The sequence below is a fragment of the Eutrigla gurnardus genome (assembly GCF_963514095.1).
Source record: "Eutrigla gurnardus genome assembly, chromosome: 3".
Taxonomy (NCBI): domain Eukaryota; kingdom Metazoa; phylum Chordata; class Actinopteri; order Perciformes; family Triglidae; genus Eutrigla; species Eutrigla gurnardus.
In genome coordinates this window covers 1,361,210-1,384,180 of record NC_139917.1, presented here as the reverse complement: position 1 = coordinate 1,384,180, position 22,971 = coordinate 1,361,210, and the positions used below count along the sequence as shown (strand labels likewise).

At 43.2% G+C, this 22,971-nt stretch overlaps 1 protein-coding gene across 2 annotated transcripts in view; it reads left to right on the top strand.

Annotated features, from left to right (window-relative positions):
- The window catches only part of glra3 (glycine receptor, alpha 3), a gene marked incomplete at its 3' end in the record, with an annotated part of 92,323 nt that overhangs the window by 45,487 nt on the left and 23,865 nt on the right, over nucleotides 1–22,971 (top strand). For both annotated transcript variants that reach the window (XM_084004976.1, XM_084004975.1), the window contains exons 4-5: nucleotides 15,904–16,127; nucleotides 18,274–18,356. In XM_084004976.1, coding sequence (XP_083861102.1) covers nucleotides 15,904–16,127; nucleotides 18,274–18,356 — 307 coding nt within the window. The remainder of the gene's footprint in view (nucleotides 1–15,903; nucleotides 16,128–18,273; nucleotides 18,357–22,971) is intronic.

The window sequence follows — 22,971 nt, the reverse complement described above, 5'->3', positions numbered from 1 at the left end:
AGTCGGATTCATCTGTGGATACACTTCAAACATTTCCTTTACAACAGCATCACCCAAATTGCAGACATTTGTGTGTTTTATTTTTGTTAATTTAGTTTTTTTTATTGACTGTTAAAGTAAGAATTATGTCCAATGAGCAACTGGTAAATGTAAAAGAAATCCAAAATAAATGAACAATAAAGTTATTTTCTACATTTTCTTTGTTTTCCTCATTGTAAAGAAATCATACCTAACTGTGTGTACCATTCCACCCTGTTGCAAGAATATTCCCTCACAATCATCACTTATGACCCAGTAGAAGAGGGTGGGGTCCGTGTGAATAGATACCCTAATGCCTGCATATTTTCACTTTTCATCTTATTTTTCTGTGTTTCTAAAAATACAGTTTCATTTCTGATTCACTGCTTCGTTCTCATTAACATCGCTCCCTCTCGTCATTCACGCTATAGCTCGCACGACCATCACTGCTCCCTCTCTCTGGCTCATCGGAAGGAGGAGTGGCTTACTTTGAAGGCTGTGTGTTTACAAACAGCAACCGACAAATGTAACATACTGTATGATACCTTTATGCTTGGTGTCTGGACACTGTGTTAATGTAAAAAGAACTGAATAGGTGAATTAAAGGCCAACAGAAATCTCTTCTGTGTGCTTTCAGGAGAACCCAAGGCAGACAGTGAATCACATTACAGGGAAGTATATTTCCAGTTCTGATTTAGTTTCGGCATCAGTGAACACTGACACGCTAATGAATCTGCTACATTTTTCCGAGGCAGCGGTGATAATTATGTTTGTTCTCTCAAGATTCAGACAACCTATGGTGTAAAAGTTAATGAAAAATAGAGATCAAAGAGCACAAAAAACAGTAAGTTATAATGTGTGAATGCGGAATGTCATTCGTGACACTGCTTCTCAGGGGGACGTCATCATAAGTGCAGAAAAGACACGGCTCATAAAATAAAAATGATCTGATTCATGTCGGCCTACAGTTAATATTACTGTCACACACTGAAATCAAACTTCCCCCTCATTAAATTCCATTCGGCACATCTGTGGTCGCCGTGCAACGACTCTGTTGGATGGATAGTCAAGTGGAAGAGCAAGGGCATTTCCAGTCAATGAGCATTGTGAGCAGATATGCTCACTACCTTTTACAGTGCATTCTGGTAATTTTCTGGGGAGATGTAATTGCAGTGCAGTGGAGTGATAGTGACATCAGCACACTCAGTTCACTATCTAGATACCAGTTTGAGAGCCCTCAGCTACTTATGCTGCAGACCGTTTAAATCATTCAAAATATCCCAAAATGAACAAAAAATGGCATCAAAGCATTTCCTGCTACACAAAAAGGAGCTTTCCTGAGTTATGCATAGCCAAACCCCTCCCCCACCTAAGCTGGGCTTATCTCCACTTATTGTTTTTAATTCCCTCATAGATAACCCTCAGAGGACAGGACAGTTGCCAGTTTAATGTTGATTGAACAGTCAACTATGACTCCAGATGGTTTGTTTAATGGCATTTAAGTCACACAGAACCGTTAGTGAGTCACTGTGGAGAAATTATGTAATGGTTACCATAGGTTTGAATGGAGGTTACACTATTGTAACCTTAGTTCCATAACCACAGGCAGAGCCCTCTACTGGGCCCTGTCATGCTGCTTTTCCACTGAGGCATTTTGCGAGCGGGTTCAGAGCCGGTGTCTAATCGTGAACCAGTTCTTAGTGTTTCCACAGCCAAAGAACCGGCTCTTGGCCAGGAAAACTAGTTCCAGAGGGGCACCAACTCTTTGCTGGTCATGAACTGTTCGCAAACCAAGTCATGCTGATGCATGTGGATATGTCTTGTCTTTTAACATCAGGGACCATGATAAACAAGTGTTTGCACTTTGTCATGTTTTATCCTTTGGATATGTCTGTATTCCAAATATAAAAAAAAAAAATGCAATGCTTACGTCAGGGGCTGAGGGTAGAGTTCTACTAATGTTACTGTTCCTGGTAAATTTCACTTTTCAAATGTTTCACCAACAACACATTTTGGTTTATTTTACCAAGCTACTGATTACGTTGTTAACAGCAGCAATCAGTAGCTATGCTTCCTTGGGTAATGTAAGCTGACCAGCAAGCTACCCAGCTAGCATGATTGCTAACAATAACATTAGCATGCTAGGTTCTGACACTGCCGTTGGCTGACTAAATGTTACCAACTACCAACTTAACATCTGACTTCACAGTATCATGGACAAGTATGTGATTAAACCGCTTGTACTGACTAAGTCCTAAACTAAGTCTTGTACAGGCTGCGAATACAGCGGATTACATTTGGACATGCGCCCAGTGCGCTCGAACGAGTTATGATCATGTTACAATTATCTGCAGGTTTATTTTCCTTTTCTATCATACAGTGGCAATCACTTGAACTCATATGTAACCAAAAACAACAAAACAAATTGCTCACTACATCAAAAAACATGGGCACAGTCGAAAACTGTTTGCTTCCCCAAATCCGCAACACCTGTGCCTGTGTTTCTTCATAATTAAATGGCCAACCTGCGCTAAACAGAGGTCAGCTGAGCCACAGAGCAAAACAAACCCCAAGTGGCACAGGGCAAAAATACATTAAAATAACACAAAAAGAATATGGCTCATACACTCCAGCCCCTCATTGCGTCTGCCAGAGCAATTACACCAAATTCAAAAGAGCCATACATACAGAAAAATTAGCCCATTTCAAATGGGAACCAATTACTCTTTAGCTTCATTAAGCAAGCATATTTTGGTTATGGGTCGTTGAATGGTGTTTGTCTTCGTCTTCAAGCGAATCACACGTACCAGACCTCTCTTATCAGGGAAGGTTTCCAGGACTCTTCCTAGCATCCATGACCCACATGGTGCTGTGGAATCCACAACCATGACCAGGTCTCCAGGAACAAAACTCCGCTTCTCCTGGTTCCATTTTTGACGCTCCTGTAAAAGTGGTAAGTACTCGCGGATCTTCTTTGCTCACCGGTTTTTCCACCATGGAGCTTACAGATGAGGCATCTTGATATGATCTTCCTCAATGCAGTAGGTCCATTTTCTCCTTGTAGTGGAAAGAACATGATTTCTACCTTCATGTCCAAGCTGTAGATAAGGTCAGAGATGTGTTGGTCTTTTGACAAGATGAGGGGGTGTTTAATGTCCTCAGGGATTGCTGCTTTATTCAGCCTTCCCCCAACTCGTAGAAGTCCTCCTTCTAGAACCGGATCCAATTTGAGGATGCTGCTACTTCTCGGCACTTGTGGCTTGCCCGAGGTTAGTGCAGCAAATTCAGCAGGGAATCTCTCTTGCTGGCTTAAAGCGATTATGGAGGTCTCGGCCTCCAAGAGATCTTCCTTCTCTGGCACCTTCTGATTCCCAAGTGATGTTGAGAAAGCTTGCATCTCCTTTTGCACATCCAACCTTGCTGCTCCAATAGCACTGGTGTTTGCACGCTCCAACTCTATTCTTTTCTTACTTAGTTTGAACAAAGTTCCTTTCAGCTTAAGGAGCCAAGCAACTGCAACCTTCAATCTTTGCCAATCAGAGAAATAATAATAAAATAAAATAATAATCATTTGCGATGTGGCGTGAGTGTCAACAAGTATTGAATTGACCATCAGATTTCTCTTGATTTCTGGGTCGTCGGCAGTGACACTAGTATCCACAGGAAATGTTGGCCACACTTCTTCAGGTTCCTGTAGGAATTCCGGGCCTTTCATCCATCTTTGTTTCACAAGATCTTCTGCCTTCAATCCATGTGAAGCATCGTCAGCAGGGTTCAGGGATATGGGAATGTATCTCCACTGCTCAACTTCCGAGTTGTCCCTGATGGTGGTTACCCTGTTTGTGACAAATGTTTGAAATCTTCGGTCCTCATTTTTTATGTTCTTAAGAACTGATGTGCTGTCAGTCCAAAAGCAGGTCTTCTTCAGTGGAAGCTGGAGCTCCGATTGAAGCATCTTGTTCACTTGTACTGCAACAATGGCAGCGGTGAGCTCCAAGCGGGGAATGGTGACAGGCTTCAGGGGGGCCACTCTGGCTTTGCCAAATAAGAAGGCAACATGAACCCTCTCATCCATGTTCTGCATCCTCAGGTTAATAGCCGTACCGTAGCCGTTCTTGCTTGCGTCGGCAAAGTGATGCAATTGGGCACTGACAGTCTTCCCAAATCCTTCAGGCTTCACACATCTGGGGATCTTGAAATATGCTACCTTCTCGAGATCCATCAGCCATTTGTTCCACTTCTCCTGGAAAGCCTGCATAACTTCTGCAACAGCAGCTTGGCGGGGAGCTCTAGAGGTGCTAGGAATCCCAGCGGATCGTAGACGGAACTGATGATGGACAGCATGCCTCGCTTAGTTGGCGGCTTCTCCTTGACTTTCAGCTTGAATTTAAAAGTGTCCGTCTCAATACACCACTGCAAACCCAAAGCTCTGTCCAACGGCAGCTTATCCCTGTCTAGATCAGGCTCACCCAGGTTCTTGGAAAATAAATAAATAGACAGTCATGCGATGCTCTACAAGATCTTGCTCCAGGTTACCTTGCGGCCACCATAAGAATCTTAAGTAGTCCTGATGTTCCTCTGCCACCTTTACCTGGTGGAACATAGCCTTTATGTCCGCCATTATGGCCACTTGTTCCTGTCTGAACCTCATGAGAACTCCAACTAACAAGCTGGTGAGGTTCGGTCCTTACAAGAGCTGACTGTTGAGCAAGACCCCTTTGTACTCTGCTCCACAGTCAAACACCACAAAACCACAAACTGATGCTGCGGCACTTCTTCGCCTTAGCCATTGCTAAGGACATCAGCAAGAAAATCGTTATACTCCTCATGAAAGTTTACGTGAATGTGTGCACACAAATTACCATGGCGATTCATAATATCAGTGCTGATCACCACGTACCCCAATTAAATTGAGCGTTGGCCGGCTTTGATGAATGGTGTCCTGGTGTGATGATGCTGGTATTCCGGTGGCCCTGTAGCTCGCTCCGGTACAGCTCCAATCAGCAATCGGCAACTCCAAACATTTGCCCACCTCACCTCCATGGTTTCCAAACGAACACCGTTAAATCCAAAGTGTAACAGGTCCTCTCGATGAACGTTTATCCAAAACAAAGCAGTTTTTGACCTAAATTGTACTGACTAAGTCCTAAACTAAGTCTAGTACTGGCTGCAAATACGGCGGATTAAATTTTGACGTGCGCCCAGTGCGCTCTAACATAGCAAACGGAGAGTTATGATCATGTTACAATTATGTGCAGGTTTATTTTCCTTTTCTATCATACAGTGGCAATCACTTTAACTCATATGTAACCAAAAACAACAAACCGAATTGCTCACTACATCAAAAAACATGGGCACAGTCGAAAACTGTTTGCTTCCCCAAATCCGCAACACCTGTGCCTGCGTTTCCTCATAATTAAATGGCCAACCTGCACTAAACAGAGGTCGGCTGAGCCACAGAGCAAAACAGACCCCTAGTGGCACAGGGCAAAAATACATTAAAATAACACAAAAAGAATATGGCTCATACACCACTGTTCTCTGGTTTCTGTTTGTAGGGCTGTCCGCCATCGGCGATATTGAATGGAGGCCCAAGATGACTAAAAAACAAATACAATCTGATCATTGATATTGCACACACTGTGCTCTACACACTTAAATATGTTATGATTTTAGTATTTTGTGCATATTATTGTTTTTTCTCGTAATAAACATTTCTGAAGAGACATGTCTGCTTAGTAGGCTATGCTCAATCAACAGAGAAAGACCATGCAAGTATTTTTTAAATGTTTATTCACACGTAGCTATGCACATTAATTAAACACAGCTGCCTTTTCAGAAAATTCGAAAGAAAAATAACGATAAACAACTCGGCAAGCAAACATAAAAATGTACAACCTGAGGGGTATTCCACCAAACTCGCTAATTAAAGCGGCGCTTACCTGGTTAAGCCTGGTTAGAACTAACGCCAACTTCCACTTGCGGCTAAACCCATTCCATTAACGCATTTCAGCCGCGCCTTGTTGAGGCTTATTCAAGCCAGGCTAACGTTGTCGTGTGTTACGCACGTTCACGGGATATGAAGCCAGCCCAGAACCGTGAATGTCGAATCATCGAGAAAATGGCAGAAAAGACCAGAGCAAAAATGATTGATGGAACTGTACGAGGAGTACAAACCCATCATAACCAATAAAGGGAATACTGTAGTGATAAATAAAAATCGCGAGGCTGCTTGGGCAAGAATTGCCGAGCGATTAAATACGGAAGTACCGTTAAGAGTAACATGTTCTAATATAACACTGACTACGTTTTCTCTAATGTGAGGATAGTGTAGAGGTAACGCGCCGGCTGTACATGCGGCCGGCCACGGTTCAATTCCCGTCCATAGTCGTCTCTTTTTCTTTCTTTGTCCGGAACTCTCTCTCTCTCTCTCTCTCTCTCTCTCTCTCTCTTTTTTTAGATAGGCCTAGTAAATGCATCTACATTGACCAACTCATTTATCGCAACAATTCAATGAATACATTCAATGAACCTATTAATGAACTCACCTGAAAGGAATTTATGTGGCTGAAAATTGCAAGCAGCAATGCCTTTGTCATTGGGATCTATAACATGCTATTAATAATAACATCTTTATATCTATCATGTTTTTGCAAGTTATATTTGGGCTCTGGGGAAATTGTATGACATATTTATCATAGTTAAAGTAAAATGTTGGTCTAATTCTCTGATCTACAGAGAATTATGCAATCAAAAAAAAATTATTTGTAAGACGTCCTGGCCGGGATGTGAACACGGACTGCCTGCACCTGGGGGCAGGTGCATCACCACTCACCCAACTGGGAGACTAGCAACACAAGAAATAGATATGTATTTAGATAGTCGGTGTTCAGGATATAAACGATTTATTCATATTTTTTAATTGCAAGCATGTATTCTTAGACACTTGATGCAAATATAGTTTGTACTTCATATATGTAATTTTTGGTCTTTCACGTGATGAAATCACGAGGACTAGACTTGGCGGAACCTTCTGCTGGTACAGTTGTTTCCGACAGACGGACTTCTCTGAAACCCCCGCTAAAGTAAGCCTGATGTTTAGCCTGCCCCGGAGCAGGCTAGTTTGGTCGGATAAATTCCCATGGTTACTTAGCGGAGAGTCCCTCAAGTCACGTTGATGGAACGCAACTCTCGCTAAAGGTAGCGAGGATTATCGAAATTAGCCCGGCTTTGCGCTTAGCGAGTTTGATGGAATACCCCTCTGGTGTAATGAGTCTTTTCATCATTGAACAAAAACAGAACAGGTAGAATTACACATTTAGCAGTGGTGAGATTGTGGCTGTGCCCAGAAAACAGGCAACCTCCGTTTTTCCATCCACCGCAATGCTGACCTTACCTGTAAAGATAGAAATTGGTGTATATTTTTTTTATTTGTTTAACTGCGATGTGATCAATGCCAGATAGTCTGCGCTAGGTAACGTTAGCTAACGTTAGAGCTAGCGGGCTAGCGTTAACATCTTACATTCAGTGTTATTAAGAATCAAAACGTGTTAGATAATTACTTTTTTTTCCTCAAAGGTAATCCCTGGTCAAGACGATCAACACAAATGTGTTGTTTCTGTGACGCACAAGAAATGTATGGTCACATTTATGTAATTTCCGTTGGTTGATTGTGAAAGATATATTGCTGTGAGAAGAATGTGCTAATCTGAACTGTACTGGTCAATGATTACCTGACTAGTGAGATGACAAGTCTGTATACACTTGGAGTATATCAGCGTGGCCAGCAGGAGGCAGTGTGGCGCTTTGCTCACGCTTGGGACTCTACTTGTGAACGGACTTTTGTTTACTTCCTCATTCCGCTGAGCGAAGCTGCACTGACTACAAGCACTGTCAGTGCAGTGTCATCCTTTCTCCTGTTTTACAGGTTGGTGATAAACATTGTATAATTACATACAGTTGTTCTATGTTTAAATGTAATGTTAGGTAGACCTTTGAGGAGTATGTGGTGTATTTATATGGTTCTCAGAACAAACGGGAAGAATACGGTTCTTCGCTGTGTTGCGGGTGGCCTAAAATGGCGCCGGCTGTAAACGTTTTATCGCGTCGCTCCAGCAAATAATAGGTTTTGGCTCCAGTACATTACATTTTGGGGTTAATAGCTATTTTTCATAAACCTGTTCGGTATGTAAACAGTTAATGTTATTGTTTGATGCGAACGTATTTGTGGTATTATGTGAAGTCTTCAGCTCATGCATTTGTATTGAACTAACGGTCGCTACTAGCAAGATGCTAGGTTTTCTTTTCAGTTTCCCTATGAGGTTAAATTAGGGAACATGTGAGTACCTGATATTTCTGTATTTCAAATTGTTTCTTTTGAGTATGTGTAAATCAATACTAGCTCAGTTATTATATTGAAAGGAGATGTATTAGTACAGTGGTACGTTGAATGCAGGATTACTCTGAAATGAGAAAGATGTGTTTTACTTGAACATGTAACTAGCCTATGTATTTTGTTGTGTCCTGACATTTTGTATACTGGTATTGATGAAACGATATTGGAAAATGTAGAACAAAATACGAAGGGGAGAAAAGGGAGAAAGGGAATATGTTTTGTGACCTGTTAATTCAATTCCGCTGAGCGAAGCTGCACTGACTACAAGCACTGTCGCCTGTGTCATCCTTTCTCCCAAATCTGTTACAGGCCTCAGACGGAGTGCCCATAAACAGATAAGACTCCTGTAAAATGTCCATATTGTGTTGATTTCAATATAGGTTCGCAAAGCCAGGAGCGATGTGGTCCTCCATTGTAGTTTTGCTTGAAGTTAGCACTAGCATTTCTGTGGAAAACCTCAGACTTATGCAGACGTATAGCGTACCGACATGGCTCTCAGGGCTCTCTAGCCTGTGGAAATGCAAACACATTCTGAGAAGGTTCGCAAGTTGAACCAACTGCAGACCAGCACTGGCACCAGCCCGGCACTAGAACCAGGTTTGCGTTGCTGGAAAAGGGGTAAGAGTAATACTGTCATCCAATCATGATCACACATTCAACCACTGATATGTTGAGCCAGCCAATGAGAACGTGCCTACTCAAATACTGGCAGATGCCACAGTAAATAAGGCAGCACACATCGTTGCTTGCCATCACTCTTCAGCAAGTTGTTAGGGTTAGGACGCCCAAGGGGCTTCACACCATGTAGCAAGCCACATTTTGCACTAGCTATGTTCCAAAATCAAAAACCGTTTTGATTTAATTGCAATACACGGAGAAAGAGTATGCCGAAGTAACGACAATTGGTTAAAAGTGCAAAGTCATGGTTTGTTAAGTCTGTCCGCAAGACGATACGCAAATTACTTTTAAAATACTTGTTTTGGCAATGGCTTTCGGCTCCCTCAGAGCTAGGCTATGCTAACACTGTAGCTGCTCCGTAAACACTGAAAATAACCTTGCCTCGGCATAAATACGGCAGTGACCTTGTTGTTTCTACCACAGTCTCTGGGGACACCACCTTGGGACTTTCACCCAAAGATCTTCTTTTTGGTTTTGGCTCAACACTCAGAGGTTCCCACAGACACACAGATAAGGGGTCGATCTTCAATTTATATGCTTCCTTTGGGGGATATCATTTCTAAACACAATGTCCAGTTCCAATGTTATGTGGACGACACCCAGCTCTATGTCCCTCTTAAGCCTGATGAGACAGGTAATTTGACCCGTGTCATATCGTGCCTCGCTAACATAAAGTGCTGGATGTCTCAGAACTTTCTCCATCTTAATGAAGCCAAATCCGAGATTCTGCTATCTGGCCCCCTAGATGCTATCAGCTCCATGCAGTCTAATCTTGGTGGCCTGTCCACCAATGTTAAATCTGCTGCCCATAATCTGGGGGTGATTTTTAACCCTAATCTCTCTTTTAATGGCCAAATAACGAGTGTTGTTCAATCATGTTTTTTCCAGTTGAGTAACATCACTAAAATCAGGTCCTTCGCATCTTGTACAGAACTTGAAGAGGTTATCCATGCTTTTATTTACTCACATTTAGATTATTGTAACTCCCTATACTCTGGGTGGAGTCAGAAAGCCACATCCCGCCTCCAGCTGGTACAAAATGCTGCTGCTAGGCTTTTAACTAATTCTAGGAGACGAGACCATATTCCTCCCGTCCTTGCCTCTCTTCACTGGTTGCCTTTATTTTTTAGAGTTGACTTTAGAGTAGATTTTACTGATAACATTTAAAGCTCTGCATGGTCTGGCTCCAAGTTATATCTCAGACATGTTAGTCCCCTATGAGCCAGAGCATAGCCTGAGATCCTCGGGTAGGGGTATCCTGGTCATTCCCACATCACGCCTTGTCACCAAAGGTCCTGGGCTTTTGCTGTAGGGGCACCTCAGTTGTGGAACTCCCTGACTGAGAATCTCAGACAAACTAAATCAGTTTCATCATTTAAGTCTCTTCTCAAAACAAATTTTTATGTAAAAGCTTTCTTATAGTGATTTTATCATTTTTAACACATTGCTCTCTTCCATTTGCTATATTTTATGGTATTTTTGTTCATACTTATTGTACTGTCTTCAATGTTTTTTTGTCTGTAATTCTTTAATTATGTTTCATTCTGTTCTGTGAAGCATTTTGTCATCCTGTTTCAAAAAGTGCTATACAAATAAAGTTTATTATTATTATTATAAGTCCAAATGTAAAAGTCCACGACAGTGGTTTGACCAGTTAATAAAAAGGTTTTTAATTAAATAAAAACAACAAATAGAATAGGGTCGGTGCACCTAAAAAACACACGTTAAAAGATGGTCACAGTGGGTCCATAAAAACAGTCAAGCACCCAGAGAGTAAAACAATTCACTTCCGCGCTACCGTTACAAAAAGGAGGGATACCCCTGTTTCATTACAAAAGGGGAGGAAAGTATAGGCACTGTAGCCGCACAGCAACACAATTAAAATAGATAAATAAATAAAATCATATTTACATTTAGGTCATTTAGCAGACGCTTTTGTCCAAAGCGACTTATAATAAGTACATTTGTCAAAAGAAGGAAACAAAGAAACCACAACATATCATTGCCTATAATGTAAGAGCTAAAAATAGAACAAGTGTTAGGTCTTCATCTGAGTAAAGTAGTAGTTGTTCAGCAAAACATACCTTAAGAGCAACAGTGCTATGATCAGAGTGCTATAGGTAAGGTTTTTTTTTTCTTTTTTTGGGGGGGGGGGTTAGTGGGTCATGCTATTTAGAGTCGAGGTGAAGTCTGAACAGGTGAGTATTGAGCCTTTTTCGGAAGATGGCAAATGACTCTGCTGTCCTGACATTGGTCGGGAGTTTGTTCCACCACTGACGCGCCAGAACAGAGAGGAGTCTGGACTTTGCTGAGCGACATTTGTTTGATTTCAGCGATGGTGGTACCAGCCGGCCAGCTGAAGTAGAGGAGCGAAGTGCTCGCTTCGGGGTTTGTGGTTTGACCAGTGTTTGAAGGTAGCCGTTCCATTGATGGCCCTGAAGGCCAGTGCCATTGTCTTGAATTGGATGCGTGCTGCAACAGGGAGCCAGTGGAGGTCACGGAGGAGGGGGGGTCACATGGGAGAATTTGGGTAGATTGAAGCCAAGGCGTGCTGCAGCATTCTGGATACGCTGCAATGGTTTAGTCGCAGAGGCCAGGAGTCCAGCAAGGAGAAAGTTGCAGTAGTCAAGGCGGGAGATGACCAGTGCTTGAACCAGGAGTTGCGTTGCATCCTTTGTGAGGAAAGTCTGAATCCTGCGGATATTGTAGAGGGAAAATCTGCAGGATCAGGCCACAGCAGTGATGTTGGGGGTGCAGGATAGTTGGTCATCGAGGATTACACCCAGGTTCCTCGCAGTTGAGGAAGGCAATACTGTGACGCCCTTGACAGTGACCAACAGGTCCATGCGAGGGCAGTCTTTCCCTTGGATGAAGAGGAGTTCGGTTTTATTCAGGTTAAGCTTGAGGTGATGTGCAGTTGTCCAGACAGAGATGTCAGCCAGACAGTCCGAGATGCGAGTTGAAATGTGAGTGTCAGAGGTTGGGGGAAAAGAGAGGAACAGCTGGGTGTCATCTGCGTTAAAATGGTAGGAGAATCCATGCGATGTAATAACAGAACCTAGTGATCTGGTGTAGAGTGAGAACAGAAGCGGTCTTAATACTGAGCCTTGAGGGACACCCGTGTCCAGAGAACAGGATTTGGACATAAAGCCATTCCATGTGACCTGAAAGGTGCGATTTGTCAGGTATGATGTAAACCAGTTGAGAGCAGAGTCAGTTATGCCAAGTTCAGCCAGGGTGGAGAGGAGGATTTGGTGGTTGACCGTGTCCAATGTAGCAGATAGGTCAAGGAGAATGAGAACGGAGGAGTGGGATGAGGCTCTGGCAAGTTGGTTCCTGCCCCGGTGAGTGGGTGGAGAGGGGGAGAGTGTAAGGTCAAATGCGGAGAAGAAGTCAATGAATTCAGATGAGTGCAGCTTTCCCTGGTGGATGTTGAAGTCACCGAGGACGACGAGTGGTGTGTCATCATCAGGGGAGCAGCTCAGGAGGGCATCCATCTTATCTAAAAAGTCACCGAGAGGACCGTGTGGGTGATAGATCACTATGATGTTGAGCTTGAAAGGAAGGGTGACAGAGACAGTGTGGAATTCAAGTGCAGATCGGGGTAGGTGGTCCAGAGGAAGGACCTGGTAGGACCACCTGGGTGAGATGAGGAGCCCAGTTCCTCCTCCTCGCCCTGTTCGTCTTGGGGAGTGTGAAAACGAGTAGGCAGTTGAAAGGGCAGCTGGAGTGGCAGTGTTTTCTGAGGTGATCCAGGTCTCCGTAAGTGCCAGGAAGTGGAGAGTCTGCAGGGAGGCATACGCTGAAATGGTGTCCGCCTTCTTGACTGCAGACTGGCAGTTCCACAGCCCCCCTAGTATTTCAAGTTCCTTACTGGTGGAGAATGGTGGGTAGCAGAGATTGGATGGGTTACAGCCTCGAGCAAAGGGTCTCTGGTAAAATCTTCTCCAGTTTGATGTCCTGACTGGGATAGGAAACATGGCTGCGATGGGTGGTGGTTTAGATGTTATGCCTACCTCAATGGACTTCCTCGACGGCATTCTGCTGTCCTGACGCTGTAGTGACAAGCTTTTAAGTGCTCAATTTACCTCATGCGCAGACTGGGGCCCCTCCCTCCAATCAAGTCTATTGACTACAGCTGAGCTGGCTTAAACTAGCTAAGTGTCCACTCAGTATGCACAGCTTCACAAGAATTTAACCAACAAGCTATCTAGACAAGACTAAATGTTACAACTAGCTTTACTCACAGAATGCCTAAACCCAAATCTACAATTAGTTTCTGTTCAAAAACATTCCCTCCGGGTCAAACTCAGGCAGGACGCCGTTTAGATTCCCGGTGTGTCCGGGACTTCCACAACATGTACAAAGCAGTAATAGTGTCTCTCACCCCGACTGCAGAACGTCCCCGATCCCACACTGCTCGGCAATTGCTCGCCACAATCACCCCTCCCCGGCCCCGTGCTGACGCCGCAGCCTCAGCCGAAATCTCACTCTGAACTCACGTGAGGGCCCTGCTCCATACCTGAACTGCTCAGGGAAACAAGCGTCTTGTCCGCTCGTAGTTTCAAATGTGGAAGTGAGTCAGGACGAGACGTGAGCAGGAGCAGGAGAGTGAGCGAGGATTGGATCGGAACCAACAACCAAGTGAAAAATCGTAGACTAGAGCTTTCAATTAATATTGGGCATGCAAATGACAGGCTGGACTGGGGGCTGCCTCCCTCTTCCCTACTACGTCATCCCAGGTGAGCCCCTCGCCGTTAATGGCAGACTTCGGTATGCGTAGTGAGAAGTTTAAAACTGTCCATAATCTATTAATTGGTTCCATGCCGGCGAGGGAGCAACCGACGAAAAGGGGAGGGATGCGCGCAACAACACGACTAGAATCTCAACACTGATTGGTTTCGTGTCAGCACGCAAAATTTGCCACATTCTCGTCCAACACGTCATTCGCGCCACAGTAATCTCGTTGTGAATATGCAACAGTTCACATCTGTGTACTGACTTTACATGTTATTTGGTCTCACAAAAAATTTCCACCACGCTTGGTGTGAACACCCCTTAAGAGCAACAAGGGCCCTTTGGTAGCGACTTGTGGCCTTCACGGTCTACAACAACTGGGGCCTTTAAATACTCCGAAAGCCGCAGCAGTTTGCGTCACCTTTGCCGCTCTCGTCACCTAGCAACAAGCCAACCAGCCAATAATCAATTCTTGCACAATGAAAGAAATTCAGCTGATGTTGCAGCTTGAAAAAAAGTGTTTCTTAGAAGTTCTTTTGAACATCAGAGTGTAAGTGAGACATATACACAAATGAGAGTGAGTTACTATGGTTGACTGTGACCCAGAAACTCTCTGTAAATACATCATTCTTGATTCATACTAAGTTTCCATGGCAGCGTCAATCTTACTCATCAAGACCAGTGCAGGTGGCTGTTTCTTGACTTCAAAAGTTTAGGAGGTGTAGAATGGCAGGAAATATGTATCCTTCATATTTGGTACCCCTTTTTAAAACATTACCAGGCCCCCAGGGTAAGGAGCATATATCTTTATTATCCTATGTTTAGAAGAACATGTCTAATATGGAGTGTAAGGTGTTAATTAATGAGGCCAGAAAGGGGCCGAAAATGTCCAGCCCCCGGTCCCTTAACTTGCCATAGCTGAAAAACCCTGGGCTAAATGGTCGCTGCAACCCACCTATTTCCTTCTAACCTTGACTGCCATAGCACAGAAGTAGGGGTTCCCAGCTATTCATGTAGTATGTTAATGTTCTGAAAAGAGCAATAATCTGTATGGGTCAAAAACAAGAGACACCCAGGTCATCCAAGAGAGGCGATGTGTAGGTGACTTATACTCAGGGGGTATGATACAGACAAAGCCCCCTTCCCCTCGTTCTGTTAGGAGAGACAATATGAGTGTCACGGCGAGGACTCGGGAAAAAAGGAGGTGAGGACCCAAATGCAGTACAAAAAAGGATTTATTTAAATTATTAACTAAATACAAAACCAAAACTAAGACTAAAACAAAGTATCAAACTAAGAAAACCACAAGGGCAAAAACGGTCATCAAAGAAACACGAACAAAACCAAAACACGAAGGGACAAGGGAGGCAGGACGCAGAGACGAATAATCCAGACAAAGACATGGTGCAACATGCAGGGGGTGACAGCGACAATGAACCGACAACAAGACAGGGGAAACACACAGACTATATACACAGGGAGGCAAGGAGCTGACGAGGAACAGGTGAAACACATTAGGGCAGGCAGGGTAATCAACACGAGAGGGTGGGGGAGTCAAGACAGCGGAAACAACCAAGACCAGGAAGTACGAGACAGAAATCACACCAAAGGACAAAATTACAAAATAAAACACAAAATCCAAATCAGGGAAACACAGAACATGACAAAGAACACAGATCATGACAATGAGCATTGATCACACAAACTCAGCGGTTGACCAATTCAAGCAGACCGGGCTTTTTGAGAGGGAGGGGCAGGGGGTCAAACAGAGTGTTTGAGAGAGGGTTTGAGAAGAGCTGCTGCAGCACAGCCTGATGGGAAAAATAAAGCATGTCATCATGTTCTAGTAGTAATGTGAAATACAAGTATGAACCAGAAAAGGAGCAGAATAGGTCCATTTCAGTACATATTTTAAAGCATTGATTGAGCAATGATAGAAAAATCTTCCATTATACTTGGACTCCACCACACTTGGCTCATCATGCATTTTTATTTTTGGGAAGTCAACATGTTATTTCAGGTTTGTCTAAATGTCTCTGAGAGTGATGTATTCCTGTTATTCTCTGTGTCTGTAGGACTACCGTGTAAATATCTTCCTCCGTCAGCAGTGGAACGACCCCAGACTCGCCTATGCTGAATACCCAGATGACTCTCTGGACTTGGACCCCTCTATGTTAGATTCCATATGGAAACCAGACCTGTTCTTTGCCAACGAGAAGGGCGCCCACTTTCACGAAGTCACTACAGATAACAAACTGCTCAGGATATTTAAGAATGGCAATGTTTTATACTCTATAAGGTAAGTGTGGAGCAGGCCCGCAGTACAGGTGTAAACAAGATGGCATTTGGATGAATACGTGATTATCATACGTAGCAACAAGATATATTTTCTTTTAATTTTGAGTGTATGAACACTGCACAATACACAATACAACCCAAAATAATGTGGAGTAAACTAATTAAGAATTTTATTTGACAAAGGGCTGGGTCTGTTCAATTTCATTTTCAGTTTCACGTCCCGAGGAAAAAATGTAATTGTGAAAATCCCCAAGAATGTGTTTATTTTACTGGCACATTCACTTTGAATACTCGCAGCTCTTTTGACTTTAGACATGAGATGCTGAGAAAAGGCCTTTATTGCTGTAAGCAAGTTTCTATCTTTGTTTTGAAAAGGCAGGATCCACGGGTGCAGACAGACAAGGTGCAGTGCTCAGGCTCAAGGTTTTAATGAACAGTTGAGGTACACAAGTAAGCAGTCAGCGAGGACAAATCCGGCAGGCAAAAAACACAAAGGAGGTCAAATAACGAACAAACACTGGGAAACGCTCGAGGAAGGGCTGCAGGGATATCTCACACAAAGACAATCTGGCAGAAGAGGAGGGGAAATGGCTTAATTACATGGGAGGGGAGGAGACAATTGGACACAGGTGAGAAACATTAGGCAAGCACAGGCAATCACAACACTTAACAAAATAAAACAGGAAATTGAAACTGAAAATATGCATAGTTGACCTTAAAACAGGACAGGAGTGTGACAATCGATGTGACACATAGCAAGAGTTAAATGGCAGCTGTTGTATCTTAGATACACTACTCACAAAACGTTATAGGGATATTTTGGCTTTCAGGTGAAATTCCAGGATGAATCTTAAATGCACTATAACCTTTACAGGTGAACTTAATTTGACCTTCTCTAAACCTTTGAATGCACATGTCCAACTCTAAAATGTTTCAGGACTTGTGTGTTGAGTGTTTGATCCTTGAATCAACCAATCAATGTCCTGGTTCAATTAGGATTAGTATTTAAACAGTCCTCTTCATCATGCTGTTCAATTTTGACAATAGGCGCGTTTCGAATCAAGCATGCGCATGCATTTGCCTCGCAAAACCAGGCATTCTGGGAAAAAAACGTCACAAATGCTGGTGATAACTTCCCTTTGCGACATGTCACATGACTTTAAAAACTTGCGGTATCTCCAGGGTACCTCCCTTCGCATGCTTTTCTCTGCAGATGGTCTGAAATAAGTGCGGACATAAGACACTCCCCTCAACGTTGCCCTAGTTGGTTAGAATTATCACATGGTATTTCCCACGTGAGAAAATTCCTCAGCCTCCGTCAACAACGGGACTTCAAATGCCTCGGCTCGAGTTCGTCAGCGACGAAGAAAGCCAGCGCCACTGGGCAGGCCATATTCTTTGTGCAAAGTCCGTGAAGTTTCCCCTGGCGCGATAGTTTTTGTTTTGTATACAATTATTAATAAAGTTTAAATAAAAAATAAATTAAAAAAAGTCAGTGAAGTGCACCTGTGTCCGACTTGACGTGGTGGGAACTTGACCTGTTTATGGCGAGTTCCGGCGGATCCTCTCAAGTCTCGTTCATGCATCGGCGCAAATGCATGCGATCCGAAACGCAGCCATTGTGAGGCTTCAAACAGGATGTTGTCAGAGGGAAGTAACCACTGAGCTTAGAGAGTCACAGAGTATCATCAGCAGGTTGCTACAGAGACACAGAGAGACTGGAAGAGTCCCAGAAAGCAGAGACGTGGACGTCCTTTGGCCACACATTGAGACATTGACATTTTTTGTTGTTGTATACCCACCATATAGCATATATCTTGCTGGCTTTTGTTTCAATAAATTGTTTGAGATGAGGAAATCACCATTGTATGCTTCTACTTAGATGCCCTACTTTCATGATATAATATCACTGTAGCGTGAACTCTTTACATTTTCCATAAATTTCACCCAAAAGCCTAATATCCCTAACTTTTTGTGAGTAGTGTATTTAGAGGATGTGATCTATTTTTGACCTTCAAAGACCCACAATCACCACTTAGTTGAACATTAAAAGATAAAAGCTCTTTGATACTGTACATATGTTCAACATTTATCAATGACAACTGTCATTTTATTTGATTCACTTCTCCCTCTCTGTTCGCTCTCAGACTAACATTGACTCTGTCATGCCCAATGGATCTGAAAAACTTCCCTATGGATGTACAGACCTGCATCATGCAGCTGGAGAGCTGTAAGTGCATAATTCAACATTTACTTTTCCAGAATATTACTGCAAATTTTTTTACCTTTTTGATATGATTTTGTTTTTATTTGTTTCACCCCCAAGTGAATTTACCTTTCAGGGTATGTTTTCTTTACTTATGTGGACATTTCCTTCAAGTTTAGTGATAATTGGCTCAACAATTGTGGAGAATTGCTGAGCCACATACATTTGAAGTTCATATTTTAATTCAATAAAAGGTATCATATGCTTCGTTCAGCTAACAGCCCCCCCCCCTGCCACGACCCTTAATACAGGATCAGCGGTAGATGATGGATGGATGGATCATACACTTCGTCCAAAAATTATCCGACAGACCTCTGGTTTAGGAATGAAAATGTGTTATTCAAAAACTTCTAAATGGTGGAAATTCTAGTCAGGCAGACTTTAGCAGTTCTCCAGGCTTTTTTCCTAGTTCAGCGGAACATGTATGTCAAATTTCATGTCAATCAGAATTACCCATATCCTATATACTTTTTTTTTAACATGAATGCATAGAAATACTTTTCACACACTTTTAGCTGAACATTTACAGGCTGCACAAAATATTTTGCATATGGCTGTAGGCTTGTAACAGCTGCTTCCCGCTTTTGCAAAAACACCCGACAGTTCACTGACTGCATGCATTTTAATGTGGCCTCCACTGTCTCAGTCATTATTTTCATGTATTTGTTAATGTTGTTTGTTTCTTTTCCTACTTTTCTCCAAATCATCGTCATGACTGGAAGATGAAGCATTACTTTAATTTTTGGGAAACTAGCAAGAGCAGGTTCAGTTATTAATATATAATTATAATTGTGTATGTAATAGTATTATAAATACAATCAATTATAATGGGGCACCACCCTAGAATCAGGGATAATATAACCTTGACTCAGTCTCAATAATAAGGGGTTTATACTAAAATGCCAATAATAAATAACTATTAGCACATGTTGAAGGAATTTGGAATTATTTGCAGAGCAGAGGTTGATAGGATTCATTGATATCATATATCATATAAACACATGTTCAAAAGGGTTTATTCAAAATAAAGAAACATACACTAAGTGTATGTGTGTGGCGGCTGTGAGTGTTGACTGTCAGCATGTGGTCTAGTTAAAGAGAGTGGGTAAATTTCTTTGTTGGGGAACGTGAGAGAGGAGTGTGGATCTATCACGGGATTAGGGTGAAAAAAGGAGGTATGGACCCAAATGCAGGTTGAAGGCAAAATAAAAGGTTTATTTAAATAATAAGCTAACAAAAAACATGTCCAAACTCCCACAAGGGCAAAAACACTATCAAAAATAAAGAACAAGATAATCAAACAGAAAAACACAATTTACATACAGTAATCCAGAAAAAAACACCGGGAAACAAAGGCAGGACAGATGAGGTGGTGGACATATATCGTATACATCCGGGATACTCCGCCGACGCAGGAACTGAGGATGGCAGAGGCCCTACTGATGCAGGAACAGTTGAAGGCAGGAACAGGTGAAGACAGTGAAGGCGACACCAACACAGGAACTGGTGACGAACGGACCCCCGGCAGGATGCATAAAGCAGGCATAGGACGGTCCCCTGTTAGAATAGGAACAGGCGACGAGCAGCCCTCCGCCAGGATGCTTGAAGCAGAGATCGGACAGTCCCCTGTTGGAACAGCTACGGGAGATGAGCGGACCCCCGACAGGATGCGTGGAGCGGGCGTCGGAAGGTCCCACGTTGGGACAAGTTGCATGAGAAAGGCAATGGACAGACCTCCGTCGGTACAGGTGCAGGCGACGGGCCGCCCCCCTGTCGGTACAGGACCAGGTGATGGACGGACCACTGTGAGGCTGTGTGGTGCTGGTAACGGACGGACCCCCGTCACAACAGGAGACGAGCACACCCCCCTCGGGACAGGAACAGGCTTGGCGTGATATAGGACCTCCAACACCAGAACAGGCTTAGTATCAGCTGGGACACCTGATGCCGGAACAGGCTTGGTCTCAGCCGGGACCTCCGACACCGGAACAGGCTGAGTGTCATTGGGCCGTTTTGGGAAATCTTGCTTCCCCGAGCCACGCCTTCTCCTGCGAGAGGTCTGCAGACTAGCCAAGCCGATACTAGCAAACTGGATGGGCCCTCCCCGTGCCAGGCGAGTTCCCAAGAACGGGTCAGGGCTGGAGCTAGGAGGTTGCTTGGGGCAGGTGACTGGTGTTCAGGAGTAGCCAAACACTATAAAAATTAAAGAACAAGATAATCAGAAACAGAAAAACACAACTTACAAACAGTAATCCAGAGAAAACACCAGAGGCAGGCAGAACAGGCAGGTCAGATCAGGTGGAGGGTATACATCCGGGATATAACAGATGACTAAGCAGAGACAGAAAGGAAACACACAGACTAAATACACCAGGGCTGATTAGGACAACGAGAGACAGGTGTGGAAATACAAGGCCAAGCTAAGGTTAAGTGTTAGCAAAGTGGGGTTAGTGAGCATGCAAACTGTATGTTCTAAATCACTAACAACTGACCTAAGGGTACAAACTGAACTTAATCACATCAAACAGTAAATCACATTGAAACATGAACAGTTCCAATCTTAAACTATGCCCACTATGCTTTTTCCTCTGAATATGTTGTGGGTTTTGTTGTTTTGGTTTCCAGGTTTATTTTGTAGTCATTCTGTCTTGTGTTGTCACGTGTTTTTCTTGTCTTGTCTACTGTCATGACTGTGGGTTTTTGTAGTGTTGGTTTCCTGTTTTATTTTGTAGTCCTTCTGTCTTGTGTTGTCACGAGCTTTGCTTCCTGTCTTGGTTTCCCTCCTTTTTTCTGTCTCCCAGCTGTGTCTCATTGTCTCGTCAGCCTTGCCTCTTGTTCTCCCCAATCACCATAGCCTGCCCTTGTGTTTCTACACCTGTCTGTCATTTAACCTAATCAGCCCTGGTGTATTTAGTCTTTGTGTTTCTGTTCTATATTGGCTTGGTCGTCCTGTGTTATCCCAGATGTGTGTTCACCTCTGTCCTGCCTATGTCTCCTGAGGGGTATTCCACCAAACTCGCTAATTAAAGCGGCGCTTACCTGGTTATGCCTGGTTAGAACTAACGCCAACTTCCACTTGCGGCTAAACCCATTCCATTAACGCATTTCAGCCGCGCCTTGTTGAGGCTTATTCAAGCCAGGTTAACGTTGTCGCGTGTTACGCCGTTCACGGGATATGAAGCCAGACCAGAACCGTGAATGTCGAATCATCGAGAAAATGGCAGAAAAGACCAGAGCAAAAATTATTGATGGAACTGTACGAGGAGTACAAACCCATCATTACCAATAAAGGGAATATTGTAGTGATAAATAAAAATCGCGAGGCTGCTTGGGCAAGAATTGCATAGGAAAGGAGCTCCAATGCTTCCTTTCAGAGCTCCTTTAGCATAGGATGCAACGGACCTTCCTATGCGAAAGGAAAGGAGATTACGCCGACCCACAATTCTTTGCGAGAGCAACATTTAAAGTGCCGCACACCTCGGCCGTTAATGAAAACAAACGATATTTGCATTTACATATTTAACAATGACTTTCATGCAGACATATAGTCATTGGAATAGTGATGATAAATGTGTGGAGAGTGATAATAAATTGAATGTTTTTTTTGTATTTATTTAAATCATGTTACAAATGTTTGACAAAAACGAAACTAAAACCACAAATGAAAAGTAAATAAAACAACCGGTCAAACAGGAAGGAGGAGCTGCTGGACGTGAAGCCGGTCAGTGAACCAGCTGTTGATAAAACCAACATGTGGAGAAGTGGACGATGCGCTTTTTGTAGTCCATTATTGTAGTTTCTCCAGTGCAGACGCACGTCAATCGCCGGTGCCGATCATCAGCTGTCAATCATCAGCGGCCGCGTTATAATGACGTAGCTTAGTGAAAGTCCGGTCGGATTCTCTGAGCACCGCGGTCGACTATTCCTAAATCCTTTTGAGTTCTTCTATCGCCTTTCCTTAACCCCGTGACGTTTTCCCCAGAGGTCAAGGGATAGGAGATAGGAATAGGAGTTAGGACCTTATTTTTTGACTATTCGACTGCACCCTGATGGTAGCCTGCCCCGGAGCAGGCTAGTTTGGTCGGATAAATTCCCATGGTTACTTAGCGAAGAGTGCCTCAAGTCACGTTGATGGAACGCAACTCTCGCTAAAGGTAGCGGGGCTTATCGAAATTAGCCCGGCTTTGCGCTTAGCAGGTTTGATGGAATACCCCTCTGGTCTTTGTCTGTGCTTTGTATTATTGTTTGAAATTTTTTGTCTATGCTTTGGATTATCTTGTTCTTTGTTTTTTCATAGTGTTTTTGCCTTTTTGGCCTCCCTACATTTTTGTATAGTGTTTTTGCCCCTGTGGTCTTCCTGTGTTTTTGGACTGTTTTTGTGAGGTTATTATTTAAATAAACCTTCTTTTTTTTTTACTGCATTTGGGTCCTTACCTCCTTCATTGTTTTATTTACGTTTGGCACAATTTTATTTTATTTATTATCTTAGGTATTCTTATTCTTTTAACCGTTCACTCCATTTTGTCACAGCCTGGCTCAAAAAGCAGTGACAAAAGCAACAACGAAACGCAAGAGTGCC